Source organism: Xiphophorus hellerii, chromosome 3, assembly GCF_003331165.1.
Source record: "Xiphophorus hellerii strain 12219 chromosome 3, Xiphophorus_hellerii-4.1, whole genome shotgun sequence".
Taxonomy (NCBI): domain Eukaryota; kingdom Metazoa; phylum Chordata; class Actinopteri; order Cyprinodontiformes; family Poeciliidae; genus Xiphophorus; species Xiphophorus hellerii.
In genome coordinates, this window is record NC_045674.1 from 10,686,068 (window position 1) to 10,702,702 (window position 16,635).

A 16,635-nucleotide genomic window follows, 5' to 3' on the forward strand; every position below is an offset into this window, starting at 1 on the left:
TCAGAGCAAAAGGGGTAAAGTTTCACCTTATCAATAATTCACAGAGTAAGGTAGTCGTTAAGCATTTTTTTTCTTAAATTTTTAGGTTGATTAATACTACCATAGACATTCACTTACTATTGAATTTCCACTGATTTACCGCTTACAGCTTTAGAGGAAATTGGTGCAATTCATATTCCCCGTAGCCCAAATAAATTATTATTCAGTGTGTATATAGGCAAAAGTATGTTGTTCTGTCTCAGACTGTGTGCGCCTGTTTTATATGAAATGGCTGAGGCATTACTTATTGCTTCCTTGACAAGAATTAGTTTTCCCTCATGAAATATCCATCCCTCGTCATTAATAATAGATTCTAATTTTCAGTTTGCAATAGTAAGAACACTCAAACAATGTTTGTAGTCATGCCAAAAATCCGTACAGGTCTTTCTGCTGAACATAACAGACAGGAAGGACGAAAGAAGGTCGTAACAAGACAACAGTCTAATTTAATTGGGCTAAATTTCTAGAGGTCTAAATATCAAGCCTACTTTATTAGATTTTGTGTTGCCAGTAGAACAACATGTCATACCATTCCTGAAGATTATTTGCTCAGGATAAAATGTACTCTCCCAAAACCAATATTCCACATGCACATGCATCTGGTGACATCACATTAGGCATGAGCAGGTTAACCAGATTTCATTCAATGAGAGAACATTGTAATTCATCCATCTTATCTAATATTATCAGTACATCTTTCTGCATTTATCTTTCATTTGACCCATTTTGTTTGTTTCCTCCTTCTGTTGTGTTTACTTGTATTCTCCAAAGCTGGACCAACATATCCGAGTCAAATGTCAGAGCAATTTCAAGTCTTTAGGAAAAGCCACTGATTTCAGCAATCGTTTTGAGTCATGTACTTATAAAAACCACATGATTTGGACGATGCATTGCATTAAGATGATTTTCAAGTCCCAACTGTTTTCTGCAGAACTGCTGCATAGCCTGCTCCTCCCAGGGAAAATGATCGCAGAGAGGAAAACCAATAATCAGCCCAATCCAAGCAGTTAGCCCCACCATGCATGCACCTGCAGCACAGCCTGTACCATCAGCATTACTCCTGCCAACTCCCAGAGGGAAGAGATAAAAAAAACAAATAAAGACCACTTGGCAGTCTAAAAGAGAGAGGTCGTTCCAGACTGCATGCAGCAACAATCTACTACTAAATTACAGATCTTAGGGTGAAACATTCAAAATGTGGCATTTATTCAAGAGTGGAAAATACGCACAAAAACCATTCAAGTAGAAAACAAAAGAGGAATATACGCAAATTCATACCAGTTAAAGTTCTGCAGAGAATCAGTGTTGTCATCCCTGCATTGCCAACCACATTTGGTTGTGCAACATCCATTGATTACACCAAAATCTGTGAAAAGTTGATTTGTTCCTGTTGTGTCATCAGCACAAACACACACAAAGCTAGAAGTCAATCCTGCCTGATGGATCCATCAATCCATCAGGCAGGATTGATGGACGGATGTTTTCAGACTGTGCACAAGATTCCTTTAGTTTTCTGTTAGGAAAATTGTCTTATACCTTTCTCCATATATCATAACTACTAGAAAGTTTTTTTATTATTCATCATATATCATAACTGATATCTGAATAATAACTGACATTATCCTTCCTATACCTGAATATGACAGTGACATAAGTAATTGCTAAGCTCCTAAACCCAATGGGTGAAGCCCGATTGGAGCGGTCATCAAAACCAACTAAAGGAATCTCAGGAAGACAGTGTTCCTGCTGCCTATTATGCACAGAGGCACTGTGGATAACCGAAGGGGATTTTAACTTGTGACCTCTCACTCTCTGTTCTAGTCCGATAGCAGCTAACACCATAAGATGTTGAGGGCAGGGTTCAGCTTTAGCTTGACATATCACAGGGTCACTGGTTTATTGGTTATTTATCTCTGTCAAACAAATAAGTAGAAAACCTTACTACTGCATTCTAAAATCCTTTTAGGAGGATATGATGCACTTCTTTGGAATATGTACAACAAACACTACAATGAATATATATGAATATATGTATTTAAAGAAAATATTTTTGGAATGTTGGTTTGTAAGTTGACTGGATGGAACAAATGTTCTGTTGTCTTACTATATTTAAGATTTAACTGTCCAGACTTGCCTGTCTAAGTGTTTAATTTTGTTGCATCCTCCTCTTTCTGCATTGGATTGCTTATCACAAATCTGCTTAGGAGTCAGATCAGATGGTTTTGTTTAAATTATGCCTCCAGCTAAATTATCCACTGTGACCAAGAAAAAGTAACGCTTTTTTTTTTTTTACCTTCTGCTGATGTGCTTCTGTGACTTCCGTGACTTCCCGAAATTCAATACAGACTCTGCCAAAGGTTGCCAACTCTACTGCTATTCCTTGGATTGTATTCGCAAGACCAAAGTCAAGGTACAATAGCCACTTCACACCTGAATGATTGAGTCGTAATTTAAAACTGATAATTCAAGTGATTCTGTACAATCTTTGGTGTGTAACAGGGACTCGTTTCAAGAACCTTTGGTGAGTTTACAAAATCTTATCCCTACATAAAAAGAAGCAAATCATAAATTTGCTCTCTTTTTCTGTCACACCAACCTGAATACTTTACTACTCAAGAGTTGCCATGGTAACATCAAACCAATGTCATTCTATCTTTTTGTGTTCAATATACAAATTGTGAGAAATACTGAAAAAAAAACCATCCAATGAAACAGGAAACAATGGCTCAGTATCGATTAATAAAAACACTTAAGTTTTCAAGCCCCAATCTGACTTTATTAAATTGAAATTTTTCATTTCAAAGGACTAAACTCATAAACAACCAAGTGTTGTTCAACACCAAAGTACATTCTGAAGGTTGATGCATTTAAAATATTAAAATGGTGGGATGTTTTTCCTTTGTTCCCTTTAATGAAGCTCTCGCTGAAATAATGGTGCTCAACTACTTTTAGTTGTTATAACTTGGTAGATTAAATTGTGAAACATATGAATCCTACCAACCTGTTTGTAGAAATTTGCTTTATGTAACTTTAATTTCATATTAATCCCTGGGGCAGTTTCCATCATTAAGGTAAATTGAGTTTTTTGGGGGGTTTTTTATGTTTCAAAGCCCATAAAACATGCATATGCCATTTAGCACACCAGAGGAAATGCTAAAATTACTCAGTTTTCTCCAGTCGTATGAGGCGTTGAGTACCAGAGCACTGCACCCCTCACATTTTGCTGCACCTGCCAGTCAGCTGACTGAAAGAAGGTTTCTACATTTTTTCCCTTGCTTAAAAAAAACCAAAAAATTTTACTGTTTCGAAATATTTCTAGTCGCAAAAAACCTTTGAAATTCATGGCACAGAAACTAAAGGAGCACTTCACATCACTTCTACTAAAGTAGCACTGTTTTGAAATTGCACTCCGCATAAACCAGCTACCTCAAATAATCAGGTAATGTCACGTTGGAATAGTTATGTTACTCTTTGAAGAACAGATAAGGAAATCACTTCTAAATTTAGATGGTGTTTATTATATGTTTTGAAATTGTATTAATTATTATGATAAATTATTTTTGCAATTGTAACAGTTGCATTTCTTATTTTACATGTGAGTAGATCATATTATAATTTTTTGCAAACATTTTTGTGAAAACACTGGTATTTTTACTCAAGGTTTACACACTGTGAGAGTACCTTACAAGTTCATGGCAAATACTGTATATCCAATCTATCCTTATTCAAAGTTATAGTATGTACAGAAAAGTCTCAACGTTTTCCGACCCCTGAACACAGCAACACAACCTTAACATTGATTCCGGGCTTTCATGTAGCTTTCATTTCATTTTTACTAAATCCAAGGTCACCAATTTCTAGACTGTCAAGATCCAGACCCAAACGCCTCACTCAGATCCAGATCTGCTCTGAGACTTCAGTGAAATATTTTTTAGGGTAATCCATTCAAAGCGACTCAGCTTTTCTAGCCTTCAGGACAGTCGCAGCAGAGCGATTTTTGAGGATGACAGCAGAACTCTTGAAGCTGTCTGCTCAGACACACAAGCCGATTCAGAGAGCAAGACACACACAAGACTGATGCTAAAACTGAGTAAAAAAGTTAGGAGAAAAAAAATATTATTATTATTCAGGCTGCAAATGTGTTCTTTCTATAAATAGTTCAAACCCTGTGTGCCTCATATGTACAGAGACAAGTGATCAGGGTCACTTTTGAATAATCATACCCACTACATCCTGAGCTGAATGCAGTGCTTTGTAAAGTATGCATATATCTTAAACTTTTTCACATATGGCCACATAACAGTCATAAACTTAAATGTGTTTTACCAAAATTTTAACCAGTAAACACTCTAGTGCATAATAATGTAGTAGAAAAGGACAGTCAAGAAGTTTTACCCCCAAAATCTGAGAGGTGTGGCATCCATATGTATTCAGTCAATAGTAATCTCTGCCTCAGTTTCAAGTGTTAAGTAGCCTCTTACAGATTTTCTTCCAGAATTACCCCTCCAATAATTTTCTCAAACACTTACCAGCTTCTCTATCCCTAATAAAGAAAAATCTTCCCACAACATGATACAGAAGTCATGTTGTGGGACTTCTGTGTCAGAAGTCCCACAACTTCAACTTCACTATGTGCAGAAGTAATCTTACCTGTTTTGCATACTGAACAAACATGCCACACCTTTAATTTGTTTTTCACTATAATTATTTACTAACGGTAAAAAAGTATGGAAACCATAACCTGCCCCTTCTGCTTTACAAATATGGACTATTGTGTGTTGATCACATTAAATGTTAATAAAATGCACTAAAGTTTCTGGTTGAAATGCGACAAAATAGGAAAAAGTTCAAGAGGTATGAATACTTTTACTACCTAATCTGAGAGGTGTCTTAAAATGTAGAAAATACGCACAGCTAAGCAGCAACCTTAAAACTTGTGCCAACATAAATGTTGACAATCTCAGGGATTGTTAGAGTGCATGACTGTAGTAGAATAATATTTGCATTGGAAAATGCCTTTTTAAATGGCATCTTGAGTCTGTCTTCCTCAGTTTCATGTCAGAACATGAAACATCCACACACACATTTACTTTCACTGTTTTTATAGAAGTAATTGCACATATAGTTGGTTCATCATTGTAGTTATTTAGAAAAGAGGCATAAAACATCAGAATCTGAGGGAAGTCAACCCTCTTCTTCACAGTATGCCGTTTTATTCAGTTTTAGTGTGTTTTAACATGCAATTAAAATATTATATTTTTTAAACATTGCTTGAATTAAGATTAATGAAATTCACTTTCGTTTCAGTCTCCCAACCTGTCTCTCTGATGTGAAACAGTAGCGTTTTGAGGTTTGATCTGCTCAATGGTGCATGAGCAACAAATTCACTGTAAAGGCAGCAAATGTGGCACACCACCACACAACAGCAGAGAAAGAGAGGGAGACCAAAAAAAAAAAAGAAACCCTTGGGAAAATTTTCAGACCACAGGCCCTCTCAGTTCTGGTTATACCTTCCACCCTTGTCCCCGAGGCTCTTCACAACCAATCATAGCCCTCTCACTTGAACACTAGCAGATAAATAAAAATCTGCCAAACCAGCAGAGCATTTCTAAGCCAAACATGGAGAACAACAGCTCACAGAGACCAAGGATTTCAAAGGGAGGGAGAAAAACCAGAAGCCCCTCCAGAATAGGAGTGTGAGGCATCTGTTGATGCTGGCAACTCTCTTCTCTTCATCTCCAAGCCAAGACTGTTGATCCAGTGGAGGACTTGTGTGTGTGTGTGTTTATGCATGCATGTGTGTTTGAGCATCCAGGATGAAGAGGGATGTCTATGTGCTAACATTTGCAATGCGCATTGACCCCACTTGGCCTCCATATGTTGCTGAAACAAGAAGGATGGTGGGGTACAAATCGACCTCTCATGTTTTCACCTGCGTTCCTACCTTCTACACTTCCTCTTACTGAAGCTTCCGGGATGCTGCTAGGAAAACCCGTCTGTTGCACTGGTTCAGTACAATATATGTAATATGATCTATGTATATGTCAGTGTGAAACTGGAATTTTAGGGCATTTGTGAACAAGGGAAAACAGGTTCATTATAAAATTAGAACTAAAATAAAATTATTTGGTTTAATTAAAAAAAAATTTTTAAACCAAGACCCAGTGGAATTATAACTTAACAATTGAGGGCATCAACTTTTTCCACTATTGTCTTGGGTTAAAAAAGAAGAAGAAAAAAAAAAACATTCACAATTTCATCCCACTTCCTCTTCAACTTGTAACACCAAATGGATAAAAGATGTCAATTCATAAATCACACTTTTAAAGATATTAGATTATTATAGGATATTGGTGAAAAGCTTGATCTTAAGAGCATCTTGTTCTGTCCAGTATGGGCGACAATGGTTATGTAATTTAAAAACAATTTTCATTCCTTTTATGCAGGGTTATTTTTTATTTTTTTTGGTTGTGGCAGACTTATTAAAAAGGACCAGAAGACTGAAATGAACACTAAAAGCTGACTGCAAAACAAAGCAGAGACAGGCGCATGCTGTTCACAATAAATAAAATCAAATTAATTCAGAGGTCCAAATATAATAATTTGGTTGTTATCTAGCAGCAACAACATGTAAACTACTGGGTATGATAATGTCTAAATAGAGATCAATTGCTTGCTGGGGTCTTTCTTTAAAGGAGATATTATTTTTTTTTTTTTTCCTTGAAAGAGATTTGCAAGACAGCGGTTCATCTAGTAAACTCCTAACTACTTTAAGTGGAAAACACAAAGCTGGAGTAATTATCTTGTTTGAAGATCCTAGTTTAGAAATTAAACAAGTGAAACCCCTTAACCCAGCTGCTGAATCAGAAGCTACAAATCAGATCTTCAGAATCCAGGGGGAAACAACCACTAATATCGCTAACCATAATTAGGAAAAGTTAAGATAAATGTTACACCAAGACACTTTCTACAATGAAATAAACTCTGAGGATTAATAAACTTTTATTACAGAGATTCATTCCAGACCAAAATAAAACTGGCAGTGGGGGAATGGATGTGTTCTATTTTAGGGAGCATGAAATCATAAGATTTCTTTCACACTAAAGCTGCCATTTAACATGAACAGGCCTCATAGAACAGTGTTTTCCAGCCCTGGTCCTCAAGGCACACTGCCCTGCATGTTTTTGGTGTTTCCCTGCCCAGGTGATTCTAATTGACAGGTGTTTACTTAACTGCAATCAGCTGAATCAGGTGTAGTGAAGCAGGGAAACATCTAAAACATGCAGGGCACTGGGAAACACTTCCATAGAAGATGTCCACTATGATGCCGAGGACGTCCCCCTTCTTGCTTTTTCCTGCCCTGTCTGGCATGTACCCTGCTGGGATCTTTGTTGCATCTTGAACAGATTATCTTCTTACCTCCATTTTCTCCCGAATAAGCAATGGATTCATTATCTACATTAAATATTAAAGTATTCTATTACAACAGAAGTCTCTCTCTAATTTCATATGTATATTTGTATGGATATATTCCAGCTATAATGTCCAGTGCCTGGTCTGATTTCAGTAATGAAACAGGTTTTGAGTAATCACAGGCGGTGTGCGTGCCAAGAATGCAAAGATATTTTGCCGTGAATTTCAGGAGGCGCTTGGCCAGCCATCCAGACTAACCAAATTTTGTATTTCACGTAACAAGGGCAAATAAATGAGAAAGAGAAAGGTATGATCTCATGCCAGGACCTGGATACCACATGTGTGGTGTGGTTTGTGCATTCACAGGCCAAGTCTGTGGGAAACCTTTGAATAGCTTAATGGTGTTTTGCAGCTCATAAAAATCCTCTGGCAGGCATGCCATTGTGCAGGTCTGAATCATATTTTACTGTTTCTGAGTGCATGTGCAAAATATGTGCAACTCTTGTAAAGCATTTCTGATTTGAGAATGAGAGAATTAAATATTAAATAAACAGAATTCAGTAGAAATAGTTCTACAATACAGAGAAATGTGTCTTCTACATCATTAAACAGCCAATAATAACTCACATACAATCTGCTAAACAGTGTCGGTGAAGTATTTAGGCAGTCACAGTGTGCACACGTCTCCTGGGGCCACAGATATGAAGGATTGTTCTGCTGCTGCATGATTTATAAAGCATTGAGCTGCAGCCTTTTAACAGTTCTGTTCTTCCTTTATAATGCATGCTTTCCACCTTAAATAGATGGACATACGAAAGGCCTTACAGCACCTTGCAGTAGAAGGCAGCATTCCTCTCAAAGATGGTTCTGATTCACATGTAAGGCAATGCGCTTACATCAGCGTCCAATCACTCCTCAGCTATGCCTGAGATGATTGATCGCACCTTCATATCGCAAAGAATGCCACAGGTTACAAATTCAGACAAATGATATCTGAAATGAGGCTCACTTTTTGTCGTGGGGTTGGTTTGTGTGACACCGAAGCCTGCTGTGGTTTTGTGTGCTGTGTGTACGTCCTGCAGGGCTGTCCGTCTGCTGTCTGCCTGGGCTGGATACGGGGAGCTTGCTGCAGGAAGTCAAGCATGACCGGCTGGGCTTTCACTGCCCACAAGAAAGTCAGGAGCAGGAGGGTACAGGCCTGTCTGTATCTGCAGATTGTTAACCTCATATCTCATTGCACTGACACATCAATTATTGTTATTAAGCAGCCAGAGTAATTTATTTATATACTGATTTCCCACCAGACTAAGGCAGGACTAATTGAGACAGGTGTGAGGATTTGAGCTTGATGGGCCAAGGGAAATAAGAGGATATGGTGAGAATGGTATGTGCACAGCTAGTGAGTCGTGGATCGCCCAGCTGTAAAGTGAGAACTTAGTGGATGATTTTGATAAAAATGCACTAACAAGGCACAAGATTATGACCACCTCTTTAATTATGTGTTGGTCCTCTTTTGCTTCCACAACAGCCCTGACTTTTAAATGTATGTATGTACTCCATTAGAGTCCCAAACGAGTGCAGTGATTTCTGGCACAAAGATGTTAGCAGCAGATCCTTTAAGCTGCATGATGGAGGTCACTTATGTTGAACTGAATTGAGATTAGGGAAATTTTAAATCCAATTCAACAGTCAAACCTTTCCCACCTAAAACCAATCATGAAATATTTCGGATATGTGGAGGATATAGGCATTAATGAATATCATTTCCATTAAAGGGTGTGTTCGGTCAATGCTTAGTTAGATGATATGGGTGAGAGAAAAATCCACATGGATCTCAACAGAACATTGCCCATTGCATTAACTATCCTTCTTCCAATGGTGTCTCTTTGTTGCAGGTGTTCCCTCAGGGAAGGAATGCAAATGCATCATCCATGTGTTGAAAAATAAAGCGTCATTCATCAGACCAGGCCACCTTCATCCACTGCTTCATGGTCTATGTTTGATACTCACGTGCCAACTGATTGCACTTTTGGAAATGGACACCCTGACTGGTCTGCAAACAAGCTGCACTGTAGATTTAGATGCCTTTTTTGTCAGGACTGGTTTTAACTTCTTCAGCAATTTGAGGCTCAGTAGCTACTTGTTGGAATTAATGTGAATTGATGTGTAACAGCCTACCTTGTTCACCACTGTTCCTTCTTTAGATCAGCAATGATTCTGACCTCTCCAAAACCTATAAGAGCTGTAGATTTTGGAGATGCCCTCGTCCAGTTGTCTGGCCATCACAATTTGACCCATGTTAAGAAGTAATTATGAATTCATTCATCCATCCATCAATCCAGCCAGCCTTGTTTCTGTCACCCATCAATATATCCATGTGTCAATCCATCCATCTAATCATCCATTTACACAATTCTTACACAAGGGCAAGGGCACTGACAGAATTATTTGTATTCAATACATTGGTCAACTTTAAAATAGGCAAAACTGACTAAAAACTCAGAAAATGTGAATCTGGGTAACTCTATAATATTGAGTAAGAATGTGTAGTAATTTTTGGCGCATGTTCCTAAAGTGCGCTTGCCTCCCGCGATGAGCTGAATTAAAATGTTTTATGCCAGCATTAAAAGAAGAAACCCAGGCAGTCCATGCTGGATCACTTCAGCATCCCAAAACCTTCCACCCATCTCTCATTCTTCCGCGACCTTGGTTTGAGGAAAGAATAAAAACATTGTCTCTCTGCATTGCTCCGACCCGTACTCACATTAACTCCACGCAGCCTCTCCCCCCTCCCTCCTGCACACAAAATGCGTCGTGCGCATGGGGATGCCGCCGGCCCATTCAAGTCACGTAGTAAAGGAACGTTCACCGAGAACCGAGGGATAGGAGTCTATTCCTCCCCCTTCTGTAAACATCTCAACAAGCATCAGTCGATGCCCACGCTAAGCCACGATGTCTACTAGTAGCTGCACACTGCTCTGCGCTCACACGCACGCGCTCTGTGTGCATGCGTACAAGCAGCATTTCTTGACATCTGTGTGTAAGCAAACATAAAACAGAAGACACGCGTGATCCACATGCAGGCTTGGACCCCCAGCCTCCTCCTCTTCCTTCTCATCATCATTAGTATTCCCCCCCATAACCATTAACAGAATATTAAAAAGCAAAAGCTCACTGAAGAAACTTACCTTTAGACAGAAGAGCCAGGATCAAACCAGCCAATGTGTTCTGCAAAAGAGGGCAGCCCATGATGGAGTTCTGATTGATTTTCTGCTCAAATGTTACGGTATTCCTTCCTTATGGAACCTCTGCGGGAATTCTCTATGTAAACACGACCCACTGGATGAATCTCAGCAGAAATAGTCCAACTCTTCTACATCCGACTTTTTTAATAAGTCCCGTCAGAGAGAGGAAGAGAGAGACGGAGAGCAAAAGATGGGAAAAAGAAAGAGTGAGATTTTCTTAAATGTCTCTGTCTGCCAGAAAAAAATATTACAGCAGAAAGCCCAAATATCCCAGACAGACTTAGTTTGGCTCTCAGTGCCTTGAAGAACAGGCAGATTTTCTCTAAAAACGCATGAAAACTGAAAGGTAAACATTCACACCGTCCGATAATCTGATTTGATAATGTTTTTCTCAGAGAGCAGGATGGAGTCTGTGCGTCCTGGCCAAAAAACCTCGAGCCTCTCCGTTTGTGTCTCTGTTGGTATGCAGCGCGTCTCCTCGCTCCGCACTCAGCGCGTCGCAGAGAGCAGCGTTGAACGCGAGGCGCACAGCGCGGAGCATGATTGGCAGCTCAAGGAGAGGCCCTCTCCCCCAATCGCTGGCCCCAAGGAAGGAGGCGGGATGTACGATTGCACCGATGTCCCGCAGAGAAAGGCAGACCGAGGAGCCGAGCAGGCCAATGGGAAGCGCTGGGTGGGCGGGGAGGATAGAGAGGCAAAGCGCGGCGCGGTGGTAATGCAATGTGATTTATAGCCAGTTTGGTGTTGCTGCAGTACTCAGAGAAGGTAGTCCACTTGGGGGCGGGAGGACAGGCGGGCAGCCGTGATAACTACAGGGACAGAGGAGGAGGATGGAGTCAGGAGCAGGTGAAGTCCTCACATCAGTGGTCATGTTGTAGCAGACTAGGCAGAACATTATGACCACCTTCATTAGTGTTTTGACCTAAAAGATGAGGAACAATGATGTTATGTTTCTCTGGGATCTATGTATAGCCCTTCAGCCACCAAAGACAAAAGTAATCATTCTAAGGTTTCCAGCTTGAATTTAAGTTCATAATGTGAAGATTTATGTGGAGATTTTTCTGGTGAGGTGGAAGAAGCCATGGGAAAATGTCTGAGAGCAGCTTAACAAACCTCCACCCTAAAGGGATTTAAAAGCCATCTATCGTGAGCTTATGTTTATTTTTTTTACATTATTCACCATAGTGATGAATGCCTGCTTATGATAAATATTGTAATTCATAAAGCTAGATTTTTTTTTGCAGCATTCAGGTGAACACTGCAATTTCTGTTTCATATCTGGCCAGCAGTGACCAGCTCCTGCATTTCTCTAGAATACTAGCAAAGTATATTAGCAAACTATGCAGTAATTTAAAATGATCCATGCACATCAGCAGACTTTTTTTTTTTTTTGCTTTACTTTACTGTTGTAAAAAACAGCAAATTCCTATCAGATAAACGTTACACACACAAGCAGCTACTGCGACAGTATGATGGTCTGGCTGTTGACTCTGAGCTACCAGTTATGCCTCTGGTATGAACTGTGTTTGTGTCCAACATTTTTGTGTTGGAGATGCTCAGACCCAGCCATCATAGTCTGGCTCTTGTCAAAATTCCTTAAATCCTCATGCTTGACAATTTGTTCCTCTTCTAGCACATCAACTTGGTGGACAAAATATTCTCTAGCTGCCATATATATATATCCCTTTGCTCTGACAGGTGCCATGATGAAAAGATAATCCATGTTATTCACTTTAATTGTCAGTGGTCATAATCCTTTTTATGATTTATGCATGAATTTCAACCTGACATGACTCAAATGTTGAATGTCAGCAATCCAAAGAAGGTAAATGGGAGAAAAAAATAGGATGTCTTATGCGTGTGAGCACAGACTGACTTGTGTCTGTAACAATCTGATTCTAACAGACGCCAACATAAACCCATTTAGGTAGACATCTTCAATTTATGCAGAAGTAGACAACTAATGAGCTATTTGTAGGCATGTTAGTCGCTTTGTCTCTGCTGCATCTGCTGCCAATTACATAAGAGGCAGTTGCTTTTAGTAAGGGGCCACAGTGAGCAGGTAATCTTATTTCAAAGCTTGATGACAACCACAGACAGGAAGGTAAATGCAGAAAAGTTTGCGTCGCATATTTATGCTAAGATTACAAACACCTGACAGCTCATTACAGTCATAAAACATCACATAGTCCTTGTTATTTAGCTCACAGTGGCCTTTCCATTCTATATACAGTATTCCTAAATAGGTTATTTCCATATTAAGTTTTTTTTTTTTTTTTTTTCATTTTTGAGTGCTGCTTTGTTTTTATTCCCAGAATAGCCAATTAATGCTTTATAACTGCTGAGTACATAAGTAATACAGCAGTGCTGGCTGATTTATGTTATTCAGACAAAATTAGAACAAATACAGTTGGGGATAAACAAAGTGCATCTCAGGCTCTGATGAAAGATGAATAGGCCAAGAAGAGGAATAGGCCAATATTAATAAAACCAAGGACTGATTAGTGAGGTCGTTGTTGGAATTAGCTACAAACTGTGAATGACTTGCCCGGAAATTTATATTATTCCTTATAATTAGCTCTGATGCAGCAGAGAACATCTGAAGTCACTCATTAGGGCACTATTTATAACATAACTGTTTGCTTGTCCGATATAAAACGAATAATCACTCCTGGTTAACCTCAAATAAATTCCAGCTGTTTTTTTTCCTCAACAATTTTTGAGTCACATACAACACTAAGCCTCCAAAGAATTAGAAAACGTTCATTATTGAACAATACCAGTCAGTGAAAGAGAGCAGAAGAATCTTTTAGGGTTTTAAATAGACCAGGGAACACCTGTATTCTTCATATCTGGGATATGATGTAGGATGGAAGGACAAAAGCCCTTACATTGTTATTTGTGCTTAATAGTGTAAGTGTGCACACTTATGTAATAAAACAGTTTTACTTTGGGTGAGGCAAAACGTAGTTCAATAGATTAGCAATTGTATTATCAAAAGGAAGTTATAAGCTTGATGTTTGCTGATCATTTAGTTTTTTTGCATCAAGAATTGTAAGTTGAGCGATAATAAAAGGATGCCACATCTTTGAATGGATGCCTGCAGTTTTTTCTGATACAAATCACCACGTCCTTTAGCTCAATATAAAAATTCTAATCAGATGACTTTTCATTTATTAAGGTAAAAAAAACAAAAAGAATCTAGCCTTATTTGAAAAACTAGCCCCGTTCTTGTTAACTTAAATTCATTGTGATTAACTACATTTCTACTTGCTGTTATTTACAGATTTTATTCTATTGTGTTATCATTTTTGCATATCACTTGGGTGTTTTTAAAAGTTCTATATACAAAAAAATGACATGGACACTGACGGAACAGAAAATGTTGCTCTAAAAGAAATTCTTGAAGGATATTATCCAACCAACATTTTGTGATCTTAAACTCAATTGGACTTGGGTTATGCAGAAAGCACACCAGCAAGACCAACTATAAATGCATAGACAAATTAAGGCTTTGAAGGTGCCCAGTCAAGGTCAAGACTATAATGTGACTGAGATGCTGCGACATGACTCCTAACCAAGTTATTCGTTCTCATTTTCCCATAGTACCTGAAATTCTTTTTTAAAACTTGCAATTTGGGATTCACTCAGATAATCTTTGCCTGAATTTTTTTAAGGAGTTCAACATCTAAATGTGAGAAACAAACAAAATAAATATTTTTTTTCCAAAACACTTTATATGTCTGTTGTAAAGATGATTACAATATCAAATTTCTGCATTTATGAATGCAGAAAGGTGCTAATTTGAACAATAGAAACATTATCTAGAGTAAAGATAGCAGGTCTTAGGCCAGAGGGAAACCCTGTTTCAAAATTGGCTTAACGGCATGCTATTTCTTTAAACAAAACTCCAAGCACAGTATGGTATGCTGTTCCTCTAATCAGCATGTCCTCTTCCCCCCCTTCTTGTTTTCGGTACAAGTGTAGTTCAGTATTTCCACTGAAATGCCGCAGGACAGCTCCCACATTAACATAGAAATATTGGCTTGGTGTGACGCTGAGAACTGAGATCCAAACAAAAGATATGGTATTTGCACTTGGGCGGCTTTCATTAATGGCTCCCATTATTGCAATCAGTGATTCAGCTGGGCTCTGTTGTACTTGCAAATATTATTTATACACCTGTCATATGTCAGACTTTGTTTGTAATCTGTTGTTGCCAGTTACTCTGCAAAAATAGAAACACCTGAAAAAATGTTGACACAAATTTGCATTTTGACTCAGATTTTTTACAAAAGGCAATTACCCTCAAACCTCACCGGCTCCCATCAAGCTGGGTGACAACCAGAGCACGATGAAAGCGAGTGAGCAGACAGGAGGCAGTTCGCAAGTTAGGAAAGTCTGGTTTGAAGCAGTTTTAAAAAATTATATTGAATTTCTACTACCTTGGCTTAAAATTAGGAACAAGATATTTTAGGGCTCCTGACTGCTGTCCACAGGCTTACAAAATAAATATATATTTGTTTTTTGGGGTTTTTTTGGTGCTATTTTTTAGTTATTTTTCTCAACTTTTGTTTGCAAATTCTTGTCTTGAAGCACAATAGTGCTTATGTTCTAATTCCACAAAGGGAATATATCGTCCTCAACAAACACAGCTTTATGGAAATGTGCTTATAAATGTCCAGGAGGTTGAAGCATTTCCATAAAGTAGAAGAGTGAAATAGAAGTTTGGTGAAAAAGGGTAAATTTGTATATAAACAGAGTGACAATACATGATGGAGTGTTTTTGTATTTTCTTCTGCATTCCTCTTTCTGGGTTTATTATTGTTAGAAAATGTCTTCCCACATTCAGTTGTTATTGCCATTATGGTTGTGTCATATTAATTGTATTATATTTGGTTTCTGTTTATTCTTGTGTTCTGTTCTTTGTGCATTTGGATTTAATTCTCTTAGTCCAGGGTTTAGTTACTTTCCCCTTGGTTTGTATTTTGTCTTTCTTTGTCTAGTTCAGGTTACTTTGAGTTCATTATTCATCATCCCTCAGTCTGCCTGTTTGCTCTCCTCCAGAGCAATACCTAATCCCTGATTAACTCACCTGCATTCAATGTAATTCCCCACTTTTCCCTCTGAATGCAAGCTTATGATGCATTCCAGTTGTAGTGGGAACTGGAAAATAGGTGATGTTGGATTTCCCACTGAGAAAGGGGAGCAACTCCAACTATGCCCAGTTACAACTTGTGAGGCAGATTTTGTGTTTCAATATGGCCGCTCCTCACATCAATAGTGACAAACTATGATGGAAACGTGTTCACTTTATGAGACACATGTAAAAATGTTACATGTGGCACCTGTAAATTACTGGAACACAGCATTACTGTTTTTTATTGTTATATGTTGCTCAATCATGTTATAATCTATTCTATGAAAATCTACTCTCCATCATATTTCCTCCATAGTACTAGTTTGTTTTTGTTGTTGCGTTATCAGATTTATTTTTGCTCGTCTTCTATCTCAATTGCCCACATTTGTGTCCTCCAAATCCACCAGCTCCGTTTGTTACTAAAGGACTGGGGGAAGCAAACTAGGCTCTGCTGGATCATAACAGACAGCTGACAGGACATCTTCTATTTAAAGAAAACAGTACTGCTGAAGAAATGACCAAAAAAGCCCAGTTACTCACAGAAGAGGAGAGATTTAGAAAAAATTGAAAACTTCGTCTTCCATGGTAACATTAATTAGCTCTGCAGTGTCAGGGTCTAAACCTTTTGCACATTTCTTTTACCTTCAGCAACATTTTTTTTAGTGAGGCTCCTTTTAACTGCACTGACCAATTATTGTAACTAAACTTCTGACTTAATCTTAGTCATATTTCAGAAATGTTACCCTATCAACATCTTTATGTGTCATTACTTCAGTGAACTACCATTTTCCAGCTATT

The 16,635-nt window shown here is 38.4% G+C and overlaps 1 protein-coding gene across 1 annotated transcript in view; it reads right to left on the minus strand.

The window, feature by feature from the left end:
* iglon5 (IgLON family member 5) overlaps positions 1-11,259 on the minus strand; it is a 148,936-nt gene extending 137,677 nt beyond the window's left edge. Inside the window, exon 1 of the mRNA XM_032558145.1 lies at positions 10,641-11,259. Coding sequence (XP_032414036.1) covers positions 10,641-10,701 — 61 coding nt within the window. The 5' untranslated portion in view covers positions 10,702-11,259. The remainder of the gene's footprint in view (positions 1-10,640) is intronic.
* Between the last annotated feature and the right edge of the window lie 5,376 nt (positions 11,260-16,635).